At 64.9% G+C, this 23462-nt stretch overlaps 7 protein-coding genes across 7 annotated transcripts; 2 read left to right on the top strand and 5 right to left on the bottom strand.

Moving 5' to 3' along the window:
- Positions 1-102: 102 nt before the first annotated feature.
- Positions 103-7620, bottom strand: H696_00210 (hypothetical protein). Its single transcript, XM_009494052.1, has 10 exons — positions 7408-7620; positions 7278-7325; positions 6594-7115; positions 6289-6462; positions 4222-6034; positions 3684-4094; positions 2536-3537; positions 1185-2335; positions 362-1070; positions 103-256 (listed from the first exon to the last, which is right to left on the bottom strand). Exons 1-10 carry the CDS (start codon positions 7465-7467, stop codon positions 147-149), a joined length of 6000 nt encoding a protein of 1999 aa, XP_009492327.1. The 5' UTR covers positions 7468-7620; the 3' UTR covers positions 103-146.
- Positions 7621-9097: 1477 nt separating this feature from the next.
- On the top strand, positions 9098-10385 carry H696_00209 (hypothetical protein). The gene is made up of 3 exons (XM_009494051.1): positions 9098-9494; positions 9627-9860; positions 9950-10385. The coding sequence occupies exons 1-3, from the start codon at positions 9192-9194 to the stop codon at positions 10358-10360; spliced, it is 948 nt and encodes a 315-aa protein (XP_009492326.1). The 5' UTR covers positions 9098-9191; the 3' UTR covers positions 10361-10385.
- Positions 10386-10620: 235 nt separating this feature from the next.
- On the bottom strand, positions 10621-11367 carry H696_00208 (hypothetical protein). The gene is made up of 3 exons (XM_009494050.1): positions 11184-11367; positions 10919-10999; positions 10621-10827 (listed from the first exon to the last, which is right to left on the bottom strand). Exons 1-3 carry the CDS (start codon positions 11278-11280, stop codon positions 10682-10684), a joined length of 324 nt encoding a protein of 107 aa, XP_009492325.1. The 5' UTR covers positions 11281-11367; the 3' UTR covers positions 10621-10681.
- Positions 11368-12373: 1006 nt separating this feature from the next.
- On the bottom strand, positions 12374-14575 carry H696_00207 (40S ribosomal protein). Its single transcript, XM_009494049.1, has 4 exons — positions 14533-14575; positions 13705-13797; positions 13237-13321; positions 12374-13088 (listed from the first exon to the last, which is right to left on the bottom strand). Exons 1-4 carry the CDS (start codon positions 14533-14535, stop codon positions 12919-12921), a joined length of 351 nt encoding a protein of 116 aa, XP_009492324.1. The 5' UTR covers positions 14536-14575; the 3' UTR covers positions 12374-12918.
- A 1537-nt stretch (positions 14576-16112) lies between these two features.
- Positions 16113-16883, top strand: H696_00206 (hypothetical protein). Its single transcript, XM_009494048.1, has 2 exons — positions 16113-16294; positions 16392-16883. Exons 1-2 carry the CDS (start codon positions 16228-16230, stop codon positions 16850-16852), a joined length of 528 nt encoding a protein of 175 aa, XP_009492323.1. The 5' UTR covers positions 16113-16227; the 3' UTR covers positions 16853-16883.
- A 447-nt stretch (positions 16884-17330) lies between these two features.
- H696_00205 (hypothetical protein) lies at positions 17331-19454 on the bottom strand. Its single transcript, XM_009494047.1, has 6 exons — positions 19261-19454; positions 18996-19163; positions 18739-18876; positions 18467-18662; positions 18273-18317; positions 17331-18170 (listed from the first exon to the last, which is right to left on the bottom strand). The coding sequence occupies exons 1-6, from the start codon at positions 19349-19351 to the stop codon at positions 17414-17416; spliced, it is 1395 nt and encodes a 464-aa protein (XP_009492322.1). The 5' UTR covers positions 19352-19454; the 3' UTR covers positions 17331-17413.
- A 552-nt stretch (positions 19455-20006) lies between these two features.
- H696_00204 (hypothetical protein) lies at positions 20007-23462 on the bottom strand. Its single transcript, XM_009494046.1, has 7 exons — positions 23317-23462; positions 22935-23182; positions 22536-22833; positions 21967-22196; positions 21736-21805; positions 20559-21666; positions 20007-20417 (listed from the first exon to the last, which is right to left on the bottom strand). The coding sequence occupies exons 1-7, from the start codon at positions 23434-23436 to the stop codon at positions 20248-20250; spliced, it is 2244 nt and encodes a 747-aa protein (XP_009492321.1). The 5' UTR covers positions 23437-23462; the 3' UTR covers positions 20007-20247.

The following is a 23462-nucleotide window of genomic DNA, read 5'->3' as shown; positions in this document are numbered from 1 at the left end:
ACCGAGTCACCGGAGTCATAAAACTGTATATTCTGAGCCTAAACGGGACACGGGAAAGCGACAGACAAGAGTAGAGATGGAACCACCCTCAAGAGGGGGAGAGAGAGAGAGAGAGAGAGAGAAAAGGGGAAGCGCACATCCTCAGACTACCAGTCATCCTCACCGGAATCACTGTCTGACGAGGAGGAGTTGTGGTAGCGATCGTCGGCGATGGCCATCCTCCGGCGGGCTGCCTCGACATTCAGCATCAGAGAATCTGCCGGGGAGGAGGGGAGAAGGGGAGAGGAGGGGGAGGTTAGCTTCATGTGTCTTCTCCCTTGCCGGGGGAAGGAAGAGCATAGTAAAGGGCGGCAGAACGTACTGCTCTCGTGGGGATCGGAGACTGGCTTAGGCGCGTGGCGCTCGACCGAGCGAAGCTTCACTCCCACGGCAGCCGCGGCGTCGGTGATCGAGAGGTCCCCGTCGCCGGCCTGCGCGGCCTTCAGACGGATGGACGCCAACATGTCCTGGCGTTGGGCCTCGACCGGGTTCTCGCGGCGACGGCGCTCGTCACGCTCGCGAGCGATCTGCTCATGGTCCACCTTCTTCAGCCCAAAGGCCGAGGTGACCGCCCCGGTCGGGGGAACCATCACACCAGTGGCCACCTCCTCGCCCTTGGAGGCCATGGAGGAGATCAACCGGAGCTCGTCCAACAGGCGCCCACGCTGAGGGGCCGCCTCCAGGGACGGGGGCGGCGGGGCCCCCGGATCGTCCGAATCCCCGGCCCCTGGCGGCTGAATGGCCAACCGCAGAGACAAGGTCAGCCGAGCATCGGCATCACTCCCGGCCACGCCGGCCAGCAGGATCTCCGACACGTAGGCCGCCTCGTCGTCGGCCGCGATGGCCAGCTCCGTTCCCTCGGAGTCGCAGTGCCAGAAGACCATGCGCCCGGCCGACACGCCGGCCGTGGCCGATCCGAAGCGCTGCCGGGCCACCGCATCCAGATGTGCCTTGCGCAGAGGCCGATCCGCGGTCGGCCGGCGAATGGTTGCCATGCGAGTGGTCCCGCTGTAGGACAGTCGGAGCCAGAGCTACACACGCGGAGCCGCACACGGGACCGACAGTCAGAATGGAGACGGACGAGGGAGCAAGAGAAACCCACACCAGCAGAGGCGATGGCACACGGGCCAAAAGCAATGACGTACCTTGCCCGACTCGGGCGCGTCATCCAGATCCGCGTCACCGGCCTCCTGCGTGTCGCCCTCCTCATTGGCGTCCGCATGTGCGGCCAGATCCTCCGGGGTAATGGCACTCACCGCCGCCAGGAGGTAGGTCGACACGGCGGAAATGTCGGCCAACTCCTCATCTACATCCCCCGGGTTCGGGAGGGCGGTGGCCGCATCGGCCACCCGGCCGATGGCCCCATGCGCCGCCAGGCAGTACAACTCCACCAGATGCTGCGGCTCCTGGCACACATTCAGCAACACACGGAGTAGCAGGCGCTGCACGGTGCGTGCCGGGCTGGGCCCGGCGCAGACACCGCGCTCGCGCTTGGGCACCTCGGTCGCCCCGGCGGTTCCCACCTCCGGCAGGAGATCCGCCCGGAGGCAGGCCAAGGCCACCAGTGGCCCGAAGGCCCCATCACGATGGAGCGATGCCCGAGCCACCGGGTCCAGGGACAGATTGTGCAGGGCCACCGCCGCAGCCAGAGCCAGCTCTTCATCACGATAGGCCGGCGCCCGGTCGCCAGGACCCTCGGCGCCGCCGCCGCCGCCGCCGCCGTCAACCGCCTGTCCGCCATGGAACCGGGCGAGGACGGTCATTAGAATCCCCGGGGCATCGGCTGCATCCAACAAACGAATGGGATCCGCATCGTGGGCCAGGTTGCCCAGCAACTCCACCGCCCGGTACAGGGTGGTGGCCGTGTCGCATGTGGCGAACCCAGCCCCAAGGCTGTCCCCCCCATTGGCAGGGCCCGGTACCCGGTCCTGGCCCAGGGTGAAGTGCCCCGGTGCCCAAAGACCAAAGCCGGTCTCCGGGTCCCGGTGTGCCAAGCGCACCGGCGCCTGGGCCACCGCATTCGACAGCATGGTCAGAAGCAGCCGGTGGCGCCCAGCCCGCAGGACCGCCTGGCGAGACGAGTCATCCGCCGATGTCAGCCGGCAGAGGGCCGCCACGGCGGCTCCAGCTACCCGGCGCTGCCGCCAGAGGTTAGCCGCCTGCGCAGGAGTGACATTGGCCGCGGCGCTGGTCGGCGAGTCGGCCAGTGCAGCGCTGCCAGCGTGTGAGCAGGCGGCCAACTGCTCAACCAGGAACTTGGCCGCATTGCTGCGAATCAGCTCGCGCGTGGACAGCTCTGTGTACGATGGCAACAGCAAGAGCAGGAGCAACGGCCCGGGTCGAGGATGGAATTGCAGGGAGGAGAAAGGAAGGACAAAAGGGTCAGACAGGCGAGAAGACAGGGCTCGGGGCTGATCAGGATATGGAGACAGAGAGAAAGAGAGAGAGAGAGAGAGAGAGAGAGAGAGAGAGAGAGAGACGGGAAAGAGAACGCACCCTCCTCCAAGAACCACAGCAAGGCTTCAGTCGCGCGGGCCAACAGTTCACCGGTGGTATCATGAATGTGACAATAGCCCGGCGGAGCGGCGAGAATGTCCACCAGCGGCTCAAGGCACCCGGCCCGCTGAAGCGACCGGCGGATGGCATTTAGCGCGCTTGGGACCAGGTGCACCAGGGGCGTGTCGGCCTGGAGGGCGGCCGCCAAGACGTCCATGTCCTCCGAAGCCGTGGCGCCGCCAATCTGCAAGGCGCCGGCCACCAGCACCGGGGCCACCAGCACACGAGTGATGGATACCGCCTCCAGAGCCCACTTGCGCCGGGCCGACATCGGATCGCTCGAGGGATCGGACCCGGTGGCCGGCTTGGACATGGCTCCGAAAAGCCAGCTGGCAAAATTGTCCCCTGGGGACGCTCCCGGGGGGAAGGCCGTCAAGAGGGCCACGCTTGCGCGAAGAGCCGCCTCCAGCGCGGCACACACGTCATCCATGGCCACATCGCCCGAGAGGACGGAATCCCCATCAAACAGCGGCCGAATGATGCAGGCAACAAGCTCGAGGCCGAACTTGCCGAAGGCCGATGGCGGGTCGAACAAATCCTTGGTGGCCAGGATGCAAGCAGTTGGCGAGGCAAAATAGCCAAAGAGAATGGGCAGGCCCGCGCCAAGCGAAGAGGCCAGTGCCTCCTGCAGGCAGGGAGCCCCCTCCTCGTCGTCCTCCTCATCCGCGCCAGCCGGGGCGCCCAGCTGATCGGATGGCTCAAGCCACCACCAGGACAGCGACGAGGGAGACAGCTGCTGACCGAGCCCGGTGCTCAGGGCACGGATCTCCCCCGAGTCGGAGTTATGGGGAAGCAGGGCTCTCAACAGGCGCAGTGCCGAGATGGCCCCGAGAGCCTCGATGGCGGCCGCCACCCCGGTGAAGCGCCGGACCGAGGTCGAAGTCGCCTGGAAGCAGGCAACCGTGCTCCGGGCGAAGTCCGCCCCGGTGACCGAGGGATAGACTAAGAACAGGGAAGCGGCCGAAACAAGGGACATGAGTGGGTGGGTACAGGGGAAGAGGAAGAAGAACAAGAAGGAGGAGAAGAGGAAGGAAGGAAAGGAAGAAACAAAGCCCGATGAGAAAGGCAAAGAGGACGGATGAACGCACGCTCAGCCAACGACGACGCGCCGGAATCGGACAGATCGATGGACAGCAACAAGTCCAGGAAGATGACCACTGTAGCCGGGGTCAGGGGCGTCGCAAGTAGGGCGGCCGGCTGGAAGGAACACGCCGGGAAGAAGGACATCACCGGGCGCAGAACGGCCAAGAAAGCCGACGCCGGGAGCAGGCTCTCCAGTCGCGAGTCCGCGACGCCGAGAGACCCACGAGCCAGGAGCATCAGCAACAAGGTGATCGCCACCAGGGCCGGGGTGTGGTAGTCCGGCTCGGCGATCGGCCACTGGAGGATGTACCCAGCCAGCGCCACCTGTGTCAAGAAACTCACACAGCCCGGGGCACCAGTCACCTCACCGAGCTTGGTGCTATGATCCACCAGCAACGTGGCAAAGGTCTGGGGATCTGTGGCAGGGATAGGGGGGTCAGCCTCGGAGGGGAGAGGGGAAAGGGGCGAAAGGAAAGCAGCACAAACAGGCCCCCGACGGGGGGGGGGGGAGGAAGGGCCGCGCAGAGGGAACCCCATACGCACCCCACGCGATGCGGGTCCAGAGCTCCATAAAGGCCAGAGTTAGGTCCGCCTCGACAAGGGCCCCATCGGGGATGGTCTGGCGAAGGGCCGCCCGCGGGAAAGCACCCAGGTGCGAGGGGATAGCCAACGAGTCGAAGAACCCCTGCGCCGGGGAATCCATATGCGACGAGCTCACTTCCAGGCAGGAGCCACCGGGCACCGAGGAGACATCACCATCGAAGAGAGTTCCCGGCAGGCGAAGGGACACCTGCAGGATGACCAGCGACAGCAGGGCGTCTGTCGGCACATCCGACAGGGGGATGGCCTCCACGGTGACCTCCTCGGCCGGCTCTTCGACCAGCTCGCTGGCATCCTCGGAGTCAGGAATCGCATCAGGGTCGGCCGCAGGATCGGCCGCAGGGTCGACCGCAGGATCGGCCGCAGGATCGGCCGCAGGATCGGTCGATTCGGCAGGCGACTGGGCCTCCTCGAGGGCGGGAGGCAGTGGTGCCGGCAACGGCGCCGGCAGAGCCGGCCCAGCACCAGGGTTGATCAGGGCAATGAGCGACTCATCGAAGCCGTTGCCGGACAGGCTCTGCAGCGGATCCACGGAGATGTAGCCGTCTGGCGATGTCGCCGTCACTGAGGACGGCTTTTGAGGCAGACCAGCAGCAGTGGAGGCCCCGTCGTTGGTGAGAGCCGGTCCCGATAGCGGCGAGGGCAGGGCCGCTCCGCCGACAAATGACACGCGCGACCCCGCCGGGCCAAGGGGATGCGGGGGAGGCAGGAGGGATGCACTCTGTGGAGGGGTGGGCAGCGCGGCATCCGGAATCGGCGAAGCAATGGTCTGGCTGGTGTGCTCGGACCGCAGGGACTCCACGGGGAGGGTGATGGCCGGCGGTGGGGGGGTACCAGCCCCGGCGGTGGGAGTCAGCGAGGCAATCAGCATGTCCAGGTCACTGGAGGCCTGGCGCCCGAAATCCGGAGCAGTGGGCTGCTTGATCGGCAGGGGGGCGGTCGTGAGGTCGGAGCTTGGCGCGGCACTCGAGGTTGCGGGAGCCTCCTCGGCCGTGCTGGGCTCCAGGGCCTGGACGGCAGGGGCAAAGACGACATCGGCTTCTGGCTCCGGGACGGTTGGCTCCGGGACGGCTGGCTCCGGGACGGCTGGCTCCGAGGCGACTGGCTCCGGGGGGGAAGTGACCACCGGCGAAGCCGACACCGCAGGCTCCTTAGCTGGCGAGGTTGGCGAAGATGCCTCCTTGATCGGGGAACTGGCTGACACACCCAGCCCAATGGTCGAAGCCCGGATGGAATTGAAGCCAGTAAGGGTGCTGCGCTTGTTGAGATCAGAAGCGGTGGCCTTGGCGGCGAGGTAGTGCGCCGGGGTGCTGATGGTTGGCAGGAAGAGGGTTGTCCGGCGCTTGGGGTCCCAGGTGATGCCCCACACACGCGCACGCTCGCCGGCGCATCGGCTAACCCGGGTCACGGCCGCGGACAGGGCCGACAGCCAGACATCGGCATCGATGCCGGAGTTGGGCGAGGGAATCCGGAAGGGATAGCTGCGGTTGTGGGTGTACACGGTCAGGACCTGGGCCTGCGAGGTGCTGGATCCGGACCCGGACCCGGACTTCGACCGACCAAAGCGCACGGAGCCCAGGATGCTCGGCATCAGGTTCTTGGAGCCGGAGGTGCTCGGGGCATTGCTGGTCGGGGCGCCAATGGACACGTGGGTGGCATCGTGCAAATCAATCGACCCGACCGGCTCTCGGAGAGACTCGTCCACATAGTAAAGGAGCTTGTATCCGCGAAGCACGAAGTAGCGGCTTTTCCAGTTCTGGGCACAAAGAGCAATGCCCAATCGAGGAAGGATGGGAAGATAGAGCAGGGTCAGATTGGGGGACGGGGCAAGGAAAGAGAGAGGCGGGGAGAGAGAGAGAGAGAGAGGCGGGGGGAGAGAGAGAGAGAGACGGAGAGAGAGAGACGGAGAGAGAGAGAGAGAGAGAGAGGCGGGGAGAGAGAGAGAGAGAGAGAGAGAAGGCAAAGGAAGGACAGTGGATCAGTCGCCAATGGAGAGAGGCCAAAACACACCTTGAAAGTGCCACTCAGCTTGTCCAGATTGCCAGCCAGCTCGGCGAACAGGACCAGCGGCTTGTCGGCGGTGCCGAACACATCCTCTGACCGGTGATGCACCGGCGCAATCGAGGCAATGGTTGGGTGCTGGGGGATGAGCGGGGCAATGACCGAAATCCAGGAATCCATTTCCTGATGGGCCGGGGAGGGAGAGGGGGAGAGGGGGGGGGGGACAGCCACAATGACAAAGAGCGAAGAAGGGGGAGGGATGAGTAAGGATGAGCGCACAAGAGCAGGCAAAGGGCATGGGGAAGGAGGCGCACCATTTCGCTCGAGGCCCGGAAGAAGTACGTTCGGCCGAGGACATCCAGCTCGAAGGAAGGCACCCCGGACCCGGCACCATGGGCATGGATGACACCCGTGTGCTCGGGGTTCTGGTTGACTGGCGGTGTGGTGGTGATGGCAATTCCGGAGGTTGTGGCAGCGGTCGATGCGGCGGTCGATGCCCGGGTGCTGGACGACAGCTTGAAGGAAGGAATTCCCGGCCCAGCCGACGGGCCGGTTCGCCAAATCATAGCCATAGGCAGGAGCTGGATGCCGCCGCTGGCACCCTCGCCATCCTTGCCGGTGTCCTCACTGTCGGAATCACTGTCATCCAGGTTGGACAGGTTGTACGCGGAGGAGGAGCTGCCCAGGGGGGAGAGGGGCTCACCGGCGCCGGTGTGCGAGCCGGACCCCATGGCCGACACCAGGGCGGCAGCCTTGGCCTCACTCTCGAAGTAGGACAGCCGCGCATCGGCCCCGCCGGGAGCCGTGTGGAGGACGAACCACCGGCGTTGGAATTTCTTCCATCACATGAGGGGTTAGAAGGCTGGCAAATATGTGTGTGCGTGGGGACGGGGGGGGGGGGGGGGGGGGGGGAGACCATCGGGTGGAAAGGGCAAAGACAGGGAGACAGGGGCCGGAAGGGATGTCAAGGGGGCAAAGGCAGTGAAACGTAGACATACCCGATAGGAGTTGCTCTTCTTCTCGAGGTACCCCTGGTGGACAATGACCTGGTCGGGGGAAACAGGTGGCGAGGTTAGTCGGCCATGCGAGAGGCTAGTGGACAATCGGGGCAGCCCGGAGACAACGCACGCGTCCGGCAGAGGTGGAGCCGTCGCCGGCACCGGCAGTGACCAGGGACGGGGGGGACATGAGATGCGTCTGTGATGCGCGAATGGGAGACGCAGGTGCGAGACGCGGGTGCGAGACGCGGGCGCTTACTCCGACAAACGAGAAAGGGAGGTGGGGAGAGACGCAAAAAGGAGGGGGTGTTGTTTGAAAGGGGGGTGGGGGATAAGGGGCAGGGGGAGGGGGGGGGGAGGGGGGCCTTGAGGAGGGGGGCGTGTTCGGGCTCGAGCGACAGTGCCTGAAGGATCAGCGGCTCCGCAGCCAACGCCGCACAGCCGGGAGGCACGGCAGCCCTGCGCAAATTTGTTGGTGGGGTGGTGGGATATTGGTCCCCTTTAATTGTTGGTTTGTCCACGGTGGTGTTTCCTTCTCCCCCCCCCCCCGCAGTGGCCCCCAGAAAGCAGGAAGGACGGAGGTCACCACCATCGCCCCCGGAGGAATTCGTGCAAAAATGGCGCACTTCTGGCGAGGGATATGGTTTTCCACATTCATGGGTTTGACCGCGCCCGGGTGGCATGTTCATGCAAGGGAACGGGGGGGAGGGGGAACCGGGTCCCCTTCCCAAGCGCACTCGGAGGACACCCCGGGGGGGGGGGAGGGGTGATTGCCCGGGGAAGCACCATGCAGGGGAACACAGCCGAGGGAAAAGAAAAAGGCCTTCCAGCCAGGGGCCTGCGTCGGCCACAAGCAGATCAGGTCCAGGGGCGGCGGGTCGCGGGACACGCCTCATGCGTGCGCGGGCACGGAATTCCAGCGTTAAAAATTCGTCGGCCCATGGTCCATCTCCCCGGGGATGGGGTGGTGGTTGAAGGAAGGAACGAAGTCCCGGGGCCCCGAGGAGGGACGACCGTTTGTGTATGTGCCCCTGAGGCCGAGGGTGACAAGGGGAGTCAGTCGCGCCCAGCGCTCCCCGACACCAAGTTCCCCAGCCCCGGGGCGAGGGGGGCCCATAAGATGAGCTGGCACCTGGGGCGCCCGTTGCCCCCCCCCCCCCCCCCCGCCTTGTACCCGCGGGTGCGACACCGGGGGATGCCCCGCTGTAGGAACGAGGAGAACACCTCCCGAAGACTCCGTCAAACAGCCGCCACTCCGTCTCAAGCCGGGGAGCCTGCTCTGACCATCAAGGAGGCGACCGGGGGGAATGGTTGGCATGTGGGGGGGGGGGCGCGCATCCACGCCCAGGAAAAAATAACAAATGGCCCGCACGACCTCAGCAGCGCCATGCCCCCCCCCCCCGCCCCCCCCCAAAGGCCTTTGTCGTTCGGTCCGCTCGGCCCGGTCCCTAAAGCCTCGGAGCCGGATACGGGGCACCCGAGGGGGGCACACAAAAGCGTGCTATGCTCGACGGCGGACAGATGACGATCAGCCACCCAACCCAAGAGACCAGACACCTTGTCCGGCGCCCGGACCAGGGAGGTCGATGGTCGACTTACAGCCCCGTTGCCGCCAGCTCAAGACACACGGGCGGATTGTGGGGGCATCTTCTTGCTGCAGCCGACATCCTGGTGGGGGCTGGGCGCCCAGCCGGGCGGGCCCAGGTCATGCCCCCTTGGGGGGGGTTATCATGTGTCTCGCGAGAACAACATGATCCCACCTCGATGGATTTATTGGGCTGCCCTGCTCGGACTTTCATTCCCCCGCCCCCCGCTTCATCGACAGATTCGCCCCCCCCCCCCCTCCGGCCCTCCTCACCGGCCCTCCGATCGCCTCCTCCTCCTCCTCCCTGTCCCGAATCCCCCACAGCCGCCATGCTCCCTCGCCAGGCCCTCTCCCTCCTCTCCAGGGCTCCGATCGCCCCCCGAGCTGCCCCCTTGGCCGCTGGCCGCCTCCGGCCGATTGCCAGCCGCTGGCTCTCCTCGGCCTCCTCCTCAGCCACCCAGCCGGAAAAGGGGGCGCTCTTCTCCCTGGATGACTATGCCAAGGAGTCCTCCGATCGCTACAAGTCCAAGTACGCCGAGCTTTTGGCCAAGGCGCCGCCCAAAAAGGAAGACCCTGCCAAGGCTGCTGCTGCCTCGGCCACCCCTCCTCCTCCGAAGATCTTCAATCGCAAGGTGCGCTGCCCCCCCGCCGCCCCCCCCCCCCCGACCCAATCTGCCAGCACTTTAGCGCCGCACCTGCCCGCCCCCCTCTCGCCCTTCGGGCCTCAGCTGACTTCGCCTGTGACCTCCCTCTCCCCAACCCAGCTCACCGACATCCTTGACCTGGATGCCCTCAAGAGCCTGAGCGCCTCGGAGATCGCGGCACTCTGGGCCGAGCACCTGGCAAAGCCGGTCGAAGTGACTGCCACCCCGGACGACGGGGACTTCTTCGCCCCGCCGGCCACGCCGACCAAGGAGCTGGTGCAGGCACGCATGGGCGGGGGTCTTGACCCGGCCACCTACGAGCGTCTGATGAAGAATGCCTCGCGCTACCCGCACGTGCGTACCCCCATCCTCCCTGCCGCCCGCTCCCTTCCCCCATCTCCGCTCCCGGCCCTTCGCTGACACATCGGGGTACACACATCCAGTTCCTCATTCCCCTCTTCCGCAAGGAGGGCATCGAGCTCTTCTTTGCCCAGGCCCAGTACAACCGCATGGCCCTGACCACGCTGCTGGAGTACCGTACCCGCGGCAGCGAGGCCCAGCCGGCCCTGGTGGCCGAGGTGTTTGGTGATCTGATCAACTGGACCGGCGGCGAGGCCAATGCCACGCCCTCCGGTCTGGGCCTCTATCGGGTGGACTTCGAGCCGAAGCGCATCACCCTCGGCGCGGCGCAGTCCCTCTTCGCCTCGGTCCTCAAGGCCTTCGGTACGCCGGAGGGCGAGCAGGTTCTCCGGCGCTTCTGCGAAGCCCCGCAGGACTTCAACATTGACGAGATCATCGGCAAGGATGGTCTCTTCCCCAATGACATTGGCACTGGCGGTCCGTCGGCCGAGTGATGGGATCCCCCCCCCCCCCCCTCCCCCACGGTCATCCACCCGCACTTCCACTGCTTCCCCGAGCGAACGATCGAACGAGTGAGCTGGAACTAGACATATAGACACACCCTCTGTGGGAGAGGCACAAATGCCAGCATATGTCCCGTGCTGGGGCTGGAGAAAAAAAGGATATTCTATTCTGAGGTAAGCGGCTCGGGGGGCCTGGGGCCACGCATGCACCGGGCCCTGCACACAGGAAACACAAGGCGGGGGAGGGAGAGAGAGAGAGAGAGAGAGAGAGGTCAAAGGGAGAGAGGCGATCGCGCGCCAGGCGGGGTGCTCTCACCGCGAGTTGAAGAGGAACTTCCGAATGCGGCTGGTCTGGGTCTTGTTGGTGTAGACATTCTTCTTGAGAATGCCCACCTCCTGGCGGCTCTTGCCGGTGGCCAGATGGCGCTTGCCGCCAGCCTCATACTTGAACTTGTCCCCTGGAAGGAAAGCATGTCAGTCGATGGGAGGAAGGGGACACAGAGGGGGGGGAGGCCCATTCAAAGACGCGAGGCGGAAGGGGGAAGGTACCGTTGCCCGTGAGGCGGAAGCGCTTCTTCGTGGCGGAGTGGGTCTTAAAGGAGTAATTGCGGAGCTGAACGGTCGGGATCACTGGGTGCCGGGAGGAATCCAACGGGGGAGGAAAAAAAAAGCAAGGGGAGCAGGGAGTCAACAAGACAGCAGGGGGCGATGGGCGGGGGAGCCTGGATCCAAAAAGGGAAGAAGCGCAAAACCTCCCAAGCGCCAAGACGGCCCGCAAGGGCCGCCATGCTCAGCACAGCACCGCAGCACGTACGATTGTTGAGAGACGCGGCCGGGCGAGAAAGGAGGGTCTGGGTCTGGGAGAAGGCAGACGCGGCAACGGCCGAGAAGCGGCCGAAGAGGAAGGACATGTCGGCGCCGGCAAGGAGGAGAAGCGCACGAAGATGGGCAGAGGGGAGGAGAAAAGGAGGAGGAGGGGGGGGTAGGAGGAGGAGGAGGCTCTGCCCCGGGGGCCATGCTCCAAGCAACTGAAAGGCGATCCAAAAAAAGAGCGGCAATCCCCGCGGAGGACAGTCACCAGGGACGGGGCGCAGCCCAACCAACGCCCTTCTGGAGGCAGGCACACACGCCAGCCGGTGATCTGGCCATTCTACAATCTGCCGGTGGTCAGCCCACTGGCTGGGTGTCGGTCGGGGAAGGGGCAACTGACCGGATCCAACCCGTCGGAGATGCACGGCATCTCCGTCTCGGCATCATGGGCCCGGAGGCGTGCTAGGTCGCGTCTCCAGCGAAGCGAAGCGAAAGGGAGGGGGGGGAGGCCGTGACAAACTGAACGTGGCGGTCCGAGAGGGCGGCGGTCGATCTGTTCGAGATCGGAATGGTGTTCCTGGGGCATGTGTGCATGAGCGTGACTATCCCCGCTGCGATGGTGGCGTTGGCATATGGCCCTGCTCGGGGTCCCCTTCATACAGAGGGGCGCCGTGCCTCACCCATATTATCCCACCACACAGGGGAGGGCCCGGCCAACGCAGCGGCAATGCCGGGCCCGGCTTTCTCCGGGTCTAGCCGCCGGCATGCCCGCAAGGGCTTTGCGCAGGGTGCTGGGGCGTCCGCGATGGTCCGGGCCAGCCACCAGGCGAGAAGACCGCACACGAAGACCCGCTCGCGACACTGGAGGGTGGCCGACTACTGGGCATGCCCGGACCGAGGGAGAGCCCTCGCTCGCGCTCGGAACCGAGGCGGCTTGAGGGTGGGGGCCTCCGAACAACCGCGTTGGACGCCCTCTCCTCCTCGGCCTCCACACAATGTGGGCTCCATCCTTTGCGTTTGTCGTGGGCGGGGAAAGGTGCGGAGACGCGAGGGCCGGCCTTTTGGCCGGGAGGAGGGTCTTCTCCTCGGAGCCCTCAATTCGACACGGCCAACAAGCTGGCTACCGTGCCGCATTCAAACGGCTGGACCTTACACGCGCGCGCGGACACACACACACACACACACACACACACCCAGCGCAACAGCATGACCAAGCAGCACGCCCAAAGGCGAATCCTCGCCCCTCCTGCTCCCGGGTCTTGCCTCGCTCTCTCTCCTCGCCCGCTGGGAAAGAAAAGGGGAGCCCTCCTCTTCACACCGGGACGCATGTCGGGGCGCGCACTGCCGCCCGCAATGGCGCGAGAGAAGGCGAGAGGAGGAGGAAAGGACGGAACGAGAACACACACACATGCAGGAGAAGGGAGTATGAAGCTAGTCATGCGTTTATAAAGGTTACAAGAGTCATGTGTGCTCCCGCGGCAGGCCCACGATCCACACGCACGCACCCGCCCGCACACAACGGGGTGAGGGGGAGGAGGGAGAGAGAGAGGGAGAGCGTGGCCCATGCGCAGCCGCGAAAATACCGGGTGGCAAAACGTCCTCCGGGGAGGGGGAAGGAGACGGAGGGGGAGAGAGTGCCGGGTCCGGAAGCTACAATACACACTCATTGTAGCAGCATCATCGCAAGAAGAGAGACGAGGATGGATGGCTGAATGGCAAAGACGGCGCGTCAAACAAATTTAGACGGCGACCTTGCGGGGGGCGACCTTCTTGCCGTCCTTGAAGCGGGGGCGAGCAGGGGGGGTGCGGATCTTGCGGTCGGCGTGAGAGCGGACACGGACGACGTGGGAGTGGATGGCGCAAGAAATGCAGTACTGCATCTTGATGTAAAGCTTGGGGATGGCGTAGGCTGAAAGAGGGAGCGGCGAGAGAGAGAGAGAGAGAGAGGGAGTTAGACAGGCAAAGCGAGGGGGGAGCAAAGGGAGCGGCGAAGGCGTGAAACCCCCCCCCGGAGGCAGGGTACACCACAAGGAGGAGGGAAAGAGACAGCGACGCACACTCGTAGACGGAAGCCTCCTCAATATCACGGATAGCGGCCTGCTCAACCATGTTGCGGACCATGAAGCGCTTGATGGCCTTGTCCTAAAAGGCGGTAAGCCGGAGAGGGGAAGAAGCAGGCGCGGGGGAGCAAGCAAGTGAGGAGAGAGAGTGTTAGAGAGAGGGCGACAAGGAAGAAGGCAGAGACGGGCCGGGAAGGGGCAACCCTCTCGCGCGAGGCGAATATTCTCAGAAAACCTGGGGCCAACCAGAAAGAAGATGTCTTCAGCACTTCAGACGGTAATTCCAAAGAGGATCATCAACGAATAGGAGGAGATACACAACACACAATGTCCGCAGAAAGGAGAAGAGACACCCATTACGGCGGCGCGAACGGGCCTGCTCTCCTCTCTGCACACACACACACGACACATAGAGAGAGAGAGAGACGGGGGAAAGCCGCAAAGGGAGGGGGAGAAAGGGCGTACCTTGGGGACGCAGCGAGCGCAGTTGGAGCAGCGGATGGGCTTGACGTGGCCACGGTTGTTCTTGGAACGGCCGTTGTTACGACGCTTGACGGTCTGAGGGATGGAGAAGGAGGCAAACGAGACGGGACGATGGTCAGCAAATGGCAAGTCGATCCAGGCGGGGAGAGGGGATTGGCAGCGACATTGGAGCCTCCGCCAAAGGAGAGGAGATCCCGGCAAAAACCGCCGCGCATCCAACGCTAGAACGACGGCACCACCTCTCCCTCGGGTCACTATCCGGGCCGCAGCGAGCCGAGTGCACGACGATAGCCCTCCCTCTCTCTCGCCAGTGAGCGAAACCACCTCCAGAAGCGGGAGACCGTGTCGGATGCACACAACATCCGACGTCAACCCGGCGAGCAGCCGCGGCTCAAGTGTGCCTCGCCAGGCGCAATAGGAAAGGGGGGAGAGAGGGGAGGGCGATCGCAAACCGCACACGAAGGGCCCCGAGCATGAGTAGGACCGGAAAAGGGAGCGAGGTGGGGGACGAGCGTTCCGATGGAGGGGGGGCGCGGAGAGAGGCAGCCAGGACACGGAGTGTGCGTGGACACAGCGCGCGTGCGCGCGCCCCGGAGATGAGAGGGGAGGCGGGGTCATGGCGCGCCCGCGCGTGCGCTTGCGGAGATACGCCTCTCTCCGGCAACGCGCGCGCGCACGGCAACGCCACGACAGGTGTGACCATGAGCGGGACACGGATGGTGACACGGGGGGGGGGGGGCGAGGAAGAAGGCGGAACAAAGGAAAGGAGAGGGAGGAGGAGGGGGGGGGAGGAGAGAATGGCGTGCATACCATCTTGAGAAACTTCTTTGCTAATGATATGGACAAATCAAATCAGAAAAGAAGAAGAGGACCCCCCCTGCAAGGGGAGGCCAGCGGTCCGGGTCCTGAAAAAAGCCGCCACACCCCGCCGCCGCCGCCGCCGCCGCCGCCACCCCTCCCCCTGCGCGCTCACTAACAAGACTGGTGTTCTCCCATGAAACCGTGGGACGCGCCACACCGCCGCACCACCACCACCACCACCACCACCACCACCACCACCGTCGCCCGACAAATGCGGACCCACAGGCTGGCGGAGAGAGGAGATCCGAGTGGGCACCACCACCCACAGGCGGCGCCCGGCCGGCCGGGCAGACTTGGCGCGGCGAGAGGGGGGTCGGCCGACATAACCAAGCCCAGTGGGCCGGGACATCGGGGCGGGGGGCGGGCGCGGAGCGCGAGAGAGCCCACACCCCCCCCGCCCCCGCAAACAGGCCCCCACCCCCCCGCCCCCCCCGCTCCCCGATGGCCCGAAGGACACAACTCAGCCAACGTATGTCCACATCGGAGAGGGAGGCAAAAGCACCGTTGTCTCTGCCCCGCCCCCCCGCCGGGCATATTCGGGATGGCCGGGCTCTGTCGGGAGCGGACTCACGCGCCCGTCGCCTCCCAGGGCGCAGCGCGTCCCCTGGGGGCCCGCCACTGCGCGACGGAACGCCCGGCGATCATCCCTCCCTCGCCCGGAGCCAGCTCCCCGGAGAAGGCCTCTGAAAGGCCCCTCCCTACCCCGGTGGGACACAGCAGCCCCCCACACACAGCATCCTCCCTCCCGCCCCACCGGGCAGGACATCGCATACCCGAAACAAGCGCATATGCCGGGCAACGCGGAGACGCTCCAGAAAAAATAACCCCACATCCCTGGGTCCCCAAAGGGGTGGGCAGGGGCCCAACACACACCAAGTGCTGGCACAGACATCCCCGAGGTCGCCCCCTCCAGGGAGGTGCTGAACAGGGGATCAGGAAACAAACACCCTGAGCGGCCACCAGTCTCCGCCCCCCCCCCCCCCCAGGGAGACCGGAACTCCGTCCGGAAATTCCCAAAATGGCCCGAACTTTGTCTGGCCACCTTCAGGCAACAACATGTCGAAAGACGTCTCACAAATCACCGAGTCGGAAAAAGGGCGAGGTCTTTCGTGCGGGCGTTGTAAAAGAGCTAACCAAGTATTATCAGTCATTATATATTACCGTCAGCATTCACCCTATGATTGGCTTGGGTAGGTGGCCTCTGGCGTGATTCTGAACACGCGCCGTGCTCACGACCCCGAGAAATACCATTTCACGGCACTCTCATGGCTGATCCTGCTTTTCGAGTTCCCCTTTGCACGCTCCCAGCCAAGCGCACCAGCTGCACCGGGGCTGGGACAACAGTTCCCCGAGGTCTGTCTGGCAGACTCACGCCCTGAGCCTGTCCCCCTCACGTCACCGCACCCCTCGCCAACAGCCGCGCACTTCCCCTCTCGGTTGGTCCCCCCCCCTTCCTTGGGGACTACTGAAAGGCCACGATCTGCCCCTCGACAGCCGCTGGCACTCACCTCACCACCCTCCATCCCTCTTTCTCTCTCTCTCCCCCCCCCCCTGCGCTTTGCCTCTTCGCCTTTCCCCTTGTGTCAGCGGCCCTCCCTTGGGATCTCGCCCCTCATCGTCCCCGCCTCCGCCTCCTCCGTCACCATGAGCGCTCCCGCTGCCACGGCCGCCCTTCAGTCCTTTAAGATCACTCTCCGCCGGAGTGTCATCGGTACGTCGCCCGCCCTCCCCCTCTCCTCTTCATCACCCAATCCCTCCTGTCTGTCGCCCCATTCTCATCACCCCGTCCATCCACGCGCACATACCAGGTACCCCCAAGGGCACTCGCGATACCATCCGCGCCCTCGGCCTGCGCCACACCAACCACACCGTCCTGCGCACGGCCACTCCCTCCATCTCCGGTATGATCATGAAGTGCAAGGAGATGCTCGAGGTCGAGGTCGTGCCCCACACCAACACCGAGCAGTACAACCAGTACCGCGCCAACCGCACCGAATTCAACCACAAGCGCCGCCTCGGCCTCGACGTGGACTCGGCCCTCGGCCACCTGAACCAGCCAATGAGCGTCAACCGCCGGCGTGCCCTCAAGGGCCTGGGTCCTCGGCCCCATCACGAGCCCAAGGCTCCCTTTGTCCACAAGGAGTTCCAGTCCCACATGTACCTCCGCGACCCGGAGGACGTCAAGAATGCCAGCACCTACTCGGTGGCCGACCTCTTCGAGCAAGATGCCGGTGACTCCATGGCCCTTACCACCACCTCTTCCCGCTAAGTGGCGATCTCTCTCTCCCCCCCCCCCTCCCCTCGCCTCCCCCCGTGTGCGCGTGAGTGTGTGTCTGTGTATGTATGTGCGCGTGTGCGGGTGTGCATGCGAGTGTGCGCGCACATATCCCTCTCTCTCTCTCTCTCTCTCTATTCAGAGCGCCTGGCCGATCCGTCTTCGGCATAGCATGTCATGATCGTCGTCGTCGTCGTCGTTGCCGCCGCCACCGTCACCACCACCGCCACCGCCACCACTACCGCTACCGCTACCGCTTCACCACCCAAGCCGCCATGGCCCCACATGTCCTTGTCCCTTTTCTCCTCCTCCCTAAACTAGATTCTGCTTTTTACAAATATCTTCCTGCCCCCCCCCCCTTGTCATGTGCCAAGCTGCGGACAGCATGGGTGTTTACATACACCTGTGTGGGTTTCTGCGCGCATGTGTGTGTGTGTGTGGCCACTGCCCGTGCATCGGGTGCTCCCCTGACTGGCTATGTGTGTTGTCTATTTTGCTTGCCAAGAGGAGAGGCCGTGGGCGCATCTTCCCTTTTTTTCCGCCGAAAAATGGGTCTCAGTTGGCCCGCTTCGGCTGGAAGGAGCCGGGCTTCTTGTGGAACGGAGGGCGCTTCGGCTGCCGAGTGCCATACTCACGAGCGGCCCCGCTGGTGACCGGCTCACTGGAGAACATCTTGCTCTTGCCGAAGGCGGGCTTCGAAGGCTTCGGCGGCTGCTCGTCGCCATCCGAGCGAGGCGGGCGCTGCGGCTGCCCCGGCCGCTGGAAGCGCGAGCGCTTTTCCGGCCGATCCGAGGGGCCACCCTGCTCACGCGAGCGCTTCCCCTCAAAGCGACCACCCTTGGATGCCGGGCGATCGGCGGCGCGGTCGACATCCCGCTTCGGCATCCCAGGCTCCTTCTTGTTGTCCCCCTCGGCGGGAGCAGCATCCTGCTTGGCCAGCTTCTTCGTCACCTCCTTGAAGGCGGCCGGGTCTTTGCGCTTCTGGGCGAGGAGGGTCCGCTTACGGCGACGGTCCAGGAAGCCCGGATCGAAGCGACGCCCGTCAAGAATCCGCAGGCCAGGGCAAACGTTGGCCGTGACAAACTGCGTATACCACGGAAGGGCGGTGGGGGTGGGGGTGGACTTGGTGTCGGTCGCGGTGTTCGGCTCGTCGGCCGTTTCCGATGCATCGGCGTCGCCCTCCGCAGGACTCGCGGTCTCCGTCGCTTCGTCGGCGGCTGACTTCTGTTCCGACTCTGGGGCCTCCTTGAAAGGGTTGCCCCGGATGTTGAGGTTGGATAGGGCTGAGAGTTCCTTCAGCGAGACAAGTGTCCTGTGGATATGTGTTAGGGCGCGGGGCAAAGCGGGGGGGGGGGGGGGGATACAGGCGGGAGAGGACTCGGTACAAGGGCCGGTTGCTGGCAGGGGAACGTACTCCAAGGTGTGAAGGAGATTGTTGCCGAGATCCAGGACGCGGAGGCTATCGACGAGGGGGTGAAGAGGGAGAGTGGAGAGCAGACATCCGGTCGTCAGTTTGTAGCACGACCCAAGCAGGGAGGCGGGGCAGGGGGGGAGGGGGGAGGGGGGAGGGGGGAGGGGGGAGGGAGCAGGGAGCATGCATGTGCATACCGGCCACAGCCGGTGAGGGCGTCACCGATCGACAGAATCTTGTTGCCATTGAGGGACAGCTCTTGCAGCTCCGGTAGGTGCTTGCCCAGGTCTTCCGGCACCGCGCGCAGCCCGGTGTTGGCGAGGGCCAGCTTGGTCAGGGTCTTCGGGAAAGAGCGAATGACCGGCGGCATGCTCAGTGGGTTGTGCGAGAGAACTGGAAAGGGGGAGGGGGAGGTAAGTCCATTGCGGCGGCTCGAGAGGGGAGAGGGGGGGAAGTGGGCAGAACGAACCAATGGTGTTCAGGTGCGGCAGATGGCCGAACCCCTCGGCGCGGGTAATGCGATTGTTGTTGAGAACCAATGCCCGCAGCTCGGTCAAGTTCTCCAGACCGGAGATGGTGGTAATGTTGTTGCCTCCAAGGTGAATGACTGGCGAGGGGCATGTGTCAGTGCACGGCTTCGATGCGGTGGTGGCGGTGGTGGCGGTGGTGGCAGCGGCGGCGGCGGCGGCGGCGGCGGCGGCGGCGGCGGCGGCTGGGGGGACGCACCGCGGGCGGACTTCAGCTTCGCCAGATCGGACATATCCTCAATCTGGTTGAAACTAGCGTAAATCACCGACAGGTGATAGTTGTGTGCCAGCCCAGAAAGATCTTTGATGGCATTCTTGGTCAGGTCGATCCGGACCATATTGACACAGGGACTCAGATCGTCCAGTTCTGCCAGCGACAGGAGCAATGCCTCGGGCGTCAGTGGACAGTTTGAAACGGGGCAGGGTGCAGGGGGAAGGGCTCTCGGCGGCCGAGTGAAGCGCACCAGTGATCCCACTGTCACGCGAGGCGAAGGAGGTCATCTCCCGGGGATCTTGCCCAGCGATCTCGGAGATCCGAGCGAGGGTGAGGCGCATGGTGTCGAGGCGTGGCCGCGGGCGGAGAGAGTACGGGAAAGGGGGGAAAGAGGAAAGGGGGGGGGGGCGTAGGAGCGGGTGGTGGTGGTTGCGGAGGCCGTGACTTGGGGTGGGGAAGGGGCCTACCAGCCATCGCCGAGTGTGGTCCGGCAAAAAAAAAGAAAAAAAAGAAGTCTCCCCCCCCTGTGCGTTGCATCCAGCACCATCGCCGCCCCGATTGCCAGGTCTGGAGGGGGAAAAGGGAGGGAGGGAACCGCGCGTGCGTAGGGAACGCGTGTGCTTCGGTTCGGCTGTCCTTCCGGCTCGTTTGTCCGCGCATCCCCCGGCAGGATGAACCATGAGGATGGGTTAGATGCCGACGGATGCCGGGGTAGACGACAATTAACCGTTCCTTGCGAGACGTTCAATTTCGAGTGATCAGTTAACACACCGACAGTTCTGGCACGGTTCTACTTTATCCGCTTCGCTGGAGGCACATCCCCGGTCCCCCGGCCCGCGCCCCGCCCCTACATCGCCCGGGTGCGTGGAGGCGAGTCGCCCTATCCCTGTGCTGGGACGATGCTTGGTCCTGGGTACTGGAGGGAGCTGCATGCAGGGGAGAAGCCGAAATAGGAGGGAGGTGTGTGTGTGTGTGTGTGTCTGTGTGCATGTGTCTGTGTGGAGGGGGGAGGGGGGTATATGTATTAAGAAAAAAAGGGCGAGGATTGGTGTTCCGTGGCATGTGCGTGTAGGTGGGTGGCGTGGGACAGCAGCAGAGGCCAGCCAGCAGCTCTTGCTAGAGAGTCGCCATATACACACACACACACATGGGTGCAGCACAAAGGGAGGGGGAGGGGGAGAGGGGAACATGCACACGAGCGGGCTGGCCACCAGCGCGTACACGTGCGTGCACGCGCTCAGTCGATGCGCTCAATGTAGTTGCCGGGGAACTCACCGACCTTGCCATTCAGCTCACCCATCCACCAGCCAGAGCCATCCTGGTCGGTCGAGATGACATTGATGATGCTCCCCTCGGTGAGGGAGAGCTCCTGCTCACTCCCGCCACTGTAGTCATACAGGGCGCGGGCTGCAACGGGTGGGGGGTTCAACAAAGGGCGTGGGTCAGCGATGGGGAGGGGCTTTTCCTCTCGCAGAGGCATAGTCGATGGAAATGGCATGGGAAAGGTATGCAGGCGCGGCTGAGCATGGCACGATGAAGGACGCGTACCCTGGAAGAGGTAGGTGGCGCCGGTGGAGCCATCGCCAGCCGGGGTGGCAGCAACTGGGGAAGCCACGCCAACAGGAGCAGCGGCAGCAGCAGCAGCGGGAGCCGGGGCCGCATGCAGGAGGGCCGCGTCGAAGTCCGTGTAGGCGATGGGGATGAGCCCGCGAATGCCCTGGTGGATGACATGGAACCATCCCTCATCCGCCTCGGCAAAGGAGGGATCCGAGGCCAGGATCACCTGGACCTCGTCGCCGGTCTTGACGGTAAGCTCGTCGGAGCCGGACCCGCTGAAGTCGAACAGAACCTTGGCGCTGTGAAGGTGGGCCGAGCCGCCGGCGGTGGCCGAGCCACCGGCCACAACCGGCGACTGGGCACCAAGCGGGCTGTTGGGGAAGGGAGACCCACCGGACCCGCCGCCGGGCGACACGCCCAGGCTCAGGCCGGAAGTGGAGCGCATGCTGCCCCCGGAGGAGGATGCCTGCGACATCATGGACACCGGGCGACTGGCGCCGCTGTTGGCATTGATGCGAGACACCGCGCCGGCGGCGCCGGACGGCCGAGGGGTTTCGGTCTCGCGCTTCATCTGGGACTCGATGTCGGCGCCACACATGGGCGGCAGGCGGATCTGGCACTTGGAGTGGGCGGCCACATTGCACGACGTGCAGGAGTGGCCCTTGTTGAAGAGAGACAGGCCGCTGCCACAGGCCGGGCAGCTGCCCTTGGAGGAGGACTTCCAAGCGTGCGGCCGGATTTGGCCGAGGATCTCCGGACCAAAGGCATGGTCAATCATGGCCTTCTGTGCGGCGATCTTCACCTGCGGCACGCGGAAGAGGGCAATCGAGCGCTCCTCGGCAATGATGTCCTGGCGAACCTTGACAGCATCACCGAAGGAGGGATTGGAGTAGTAGGACTCGTAGAGGGTGCGCAGCCCGTCCAGCTCGCGGTTCTTCCCGTCGATGCCACCCTGAGCCTTGTCCAGCTCCTCCTGGTACTTGAGGTAGGTGTTCATCAGGATGGTGCCCATGGGGTACTGGGTGTGGAGGATGGCCGCATCGGTTTCGGAGTAGGGCTTGAACTCCTCGTTGGGAGGCTCAATCCAGTCCTTGCGGATCTGGGTGCGGCAGCGGGGAGGGAGTCAGCCTGGCGTGTGTGTGTGTGTGTGGGGGGGGGGAGAGCGCACAGTGCGGATGAAGAGCTGAGAATCAGCACAGGCATCGACGGCGGCAACGGAAGCCGTGACAATGTCGTTGCTGTATAAGCACAGAGACCCGGATCGGAGGGGCATGTGTCAGTGAGCTGCGTGTTTTTGTATAGACAGATGTGTATGGACATGTGTGTGTAGAGGAAAGAGAGAGAGAGAGAGCGAGAGCGAGGGACAAAGAGCGAGGGAGACCGAGCAGGGGAAACGCACTGGCTGCGGAGAGTGTCCATGCACAGGTTGGACGAGTCAATGAAGGTGTTGATCAGCTCACGCGCACGCCAGACCGCGTGCTCGGTCAGCTCCTGGAAGTTGTTCAGGATGGCCGGGAACAGGTGGTGGTAGTACTCGAAGCGCAGGGCGTTGTGCGCCTCAACGCAGAGGAGGTACTCGTTGGACCGCTCGCGCTTCTCCCGAAGGGCCTCGTTCCAGTCGCGCTCCAGCTGGGAGGAGGAGTGGGGGGGGGGGGGCGGGGGGGGGGGGGGGGGGGGGGGGGCCGGAGCAAGGCCGTCCGGTGGACAGCGCGAATCCGGGCAAGAACATGCCGAGGGAGGACAATCCGCGTGGCGCCATCCTCCTCGGTGAAGCTGATGCTCCGCGACACGGGGGGGAGGTTGTGCGGAAGGGCCAAGTGGTGCTGGCCTGCGGGGGGGGGGGGGGATGGCGTGCGCCCGACATCCGGCATCGAGCGGGCGTCAGTATCCGGTCCTTCGGCGTGGTGACGCTGCTCGCAAAGAAAGAGCGAGAGGGAGGGGGGGGGGGGGGGAGAGGGGGCGACACACCTTCTGGGCAGCGTTGTGGTCCGGGCACTTGTCGTACTGGTTGTACACCGCGTCCACACTGGCAGACTGCTTGCGGTAGGCGTCGCGGGCCTTGTCCGACTGGTCGCGGGCCTGGTCCAGGAGGTGGCGGAGGGTCTGAGCAAACTGGAGGTGCTTGTTGCGAGCCTCCTCGATGCGGCGCGACTCGAACTTCAGCGGGTTGACCACCTCGTTGATGATCTGCTCGGAGAGCTCCTGGCGGGCCTTGGCCGACTCCTCGGTCTGGGTGTGGAGAGTGGCCAGGGCCGAGGCGATGGAGCTAGGTCGGGAGATCCGGGACAATGGGAGGGTCAGGCTCGGGCACGTGCAAGAGGGGGCGAGCCAAAAGGCGGGGCCAGTTCGGGATGTGGGGGCGCGCACCTCCTCGCCTCATCGGGATCGTCGGAGGGGGTGGCCGCATGGTCGGACCCAGGGGCGCAGATGGAGGAGCCGGCGCCGAGGATCGACCGGCCGGCCTTCTGCCGGCGCCGGGCGAAGCTCCGGGCCTGGCGCTCCAGACGCGAGGCATAATCCTTCTCCAGCTCGGCGCGCTCTTGGGCCATGTCGCGCAGGTCGTCGATGAGGGCAATGCTGTTGCGGGCATAGCGGTCGATGATATCGAGCTGGTCCTGTGGGAGTGATGGTGGCGGTTGTGGCGAGGCGAGAAGCACGTGTGGGTGAGAGAGAGAGAGGGAGAGGGAGGCAGAGAGATGGGGTTGGCGTCGGAGAGCAAACACCGGTCGTGAGGAGGATGGTGACGCACACGCAGCTCGTAGCCGAAGGACAGGCTATCACCGGCGGCTGTGTCGAAGGCCTGGGCGTGCGCGTCGCCGGCATGCTCGGCGGCGGCAGCGGGACTGGTGGCCGCGTAGGCGTCGGCCATGCTTGTGCGGGTGTTGGGAGGCGGGC

This window comes from Fonticula alba, assembly GCF_000388065.1.
Source record: "Fonticula alba strain ATCC 38817 unplaced genomic scaffold supercont2.1, whole genome shotgun sequence".
Taxonomy (NCBI): domain Eukaryota; order Rotosphaerida; family Fonticulaceae; genus Fonticula; species Fonticula alba.
The sequence above is the reverse complement of the archived record's forward strand: the minus strand, read 5'-3'. Positions and strand labels throughout refer to the sequence as shown.

Excerpts from the sequence above, each read along its gene's own strand:
- H696_00210 (XM_009494052.1), bottom strand. The coding sequence starts at position 7,467 with ATGTCCCCCCCGTCCCTGGTCACTGCCGGTGCCGGCGACGGCTCCACC. Across the intron at positions 3,538-3,683 it reads CGCGTCGTCGTTGGCTGAGC|TCTATCCCTCGGTCACCGGG; the intron begins GTGCGTTCATCC and ends CCCTGTTCTTAG. Across the intron at positions 2,336-2,535 it reads GCTGTGGTTCTTGGAGGAGG|AGCTGTCCACGCGCGAGCTG; the intron begins GTGCGTTCTCTT and ends CATCGTACACAG.
- H696_00209 (XM_009494051.1), top strand. The coding sequence starts at position 9,192 with ATGCTCCCTCGCCAGGCCCTCTCCCTCCTCTCCAGGGCTCCGATCGCC. Across the intron at positions 9,495-9,626 it reads CGAAGATCTTCAATCGCAAG|CTCACCGACATCCTTGACCT; the intron begins GTGCGCTGCCCC and ends TCCCCAACCCAG. Across the intron at positions 9,861-9,949 it reads ATGCCTCGCGCTACCCGCAC|TTCCTCATTCCCCTCTTCCG; the intron begins GTGCGTACCCCC and ends ACACACATCCAG.
- H696_00208 (XM_009494050.1), bottom strand. The coding sequence starts at position 11,280 with ATGTCCTTCCTCTTCGGCCGCTTCTCGGCCGTTGCCGCGTCTGCCTTC. Across the intron at positions 11,000-11,183 it reads GGCCGCGTCTCTCAACAATC|TGATCCCGACCGTTCAGCTC; the intron begins GTACGTGCTGCG and ends CCCGGCACCCAG. Across the intron at positions 10,828-10,918 it reads CTTCCGCCTCACGGGCAACG|GGGACAAGTTCAAGTATGAG; the intron begins GTACCTTCCCCC and ends CTTTCCTTCCAG.
- H696_00207 (XM_009494049.1), bottom strand. Across the intron at positions 13,322-13,704 it reads GCGCTCGCTGCGTCCCCAAG|GACAAGGCCATCAAGCGCTT; the intron begins GTACGCCCTTTC and ends ACCGCCTTTTAG. Across the intron at positions 13,089-13,236 it reads GGAGGCTTCCGTCTACGAGT|CCTACGCCATCCCCAAGCTT; the intron begins GTGCGTCGCTGT and ends TCCCTCTTTCAG.
- H696_00206 (XM_009494048.1), top strand. The coding sequence starts at position 16,228 with ATGAGCGCTCCCGCTGCCACGGCCGCCCTTCAGTCCTTTAAGATCACT. Across the intron at positions 16,295-16,391 it reads TCTCCGCCGGAGTGTCATCG|GTACCCCCAAGGGCACTCGC; the intron begins GTACGTCGCCCG and ends CGCACATACCAG.
- H696_00205 (XM_009494047.1), bottom strand. The coding sequence starts at position 19,351 with ATGCGCCTCACCCTCGCTCGGATCTCCGAGATCGCTGGGCAAGATCCC. Across the intron at positions 18,877-18,995 it reads GAAGCTGAAGTCCGCCCGCG|TCATTCACCTTGGAGGCAAC; the intron begins GTGCGTCCCCCC and ends GCCCCTCGCCAG. Across the intron at positions 18,171-18,272 it reads AATCTCCTTCACACCTTGGA|GACACTTGTCTCGCTGAAGG; the intron begins GTACGTTCCCCT and ends ACATATCCACAG.
- H696_00204 (XM_009494046.1), bottom strand. The coding sequence starts at position 23,436 with ATGGCCGACGCCTACGCGGCCACCAGTCCCGCTGCCGCCGCCGAGCAT. Across the intron at positions 22,197-22,535 it reads ACCACAACGCTGCCCAGAAG|CTGGAGCGCGACTGGAACGA; the intron begins GTGTGTCGCCCC and ends TCCTCCTCCCAG. Across the intron at positions 21,806-21,966 it reads ATGGACACTCTCCGCAGCCA|CAACGACATTGTCACGGCTT; the intron begins GTGCGTTTCCCC and ends GTGCTTATACAG.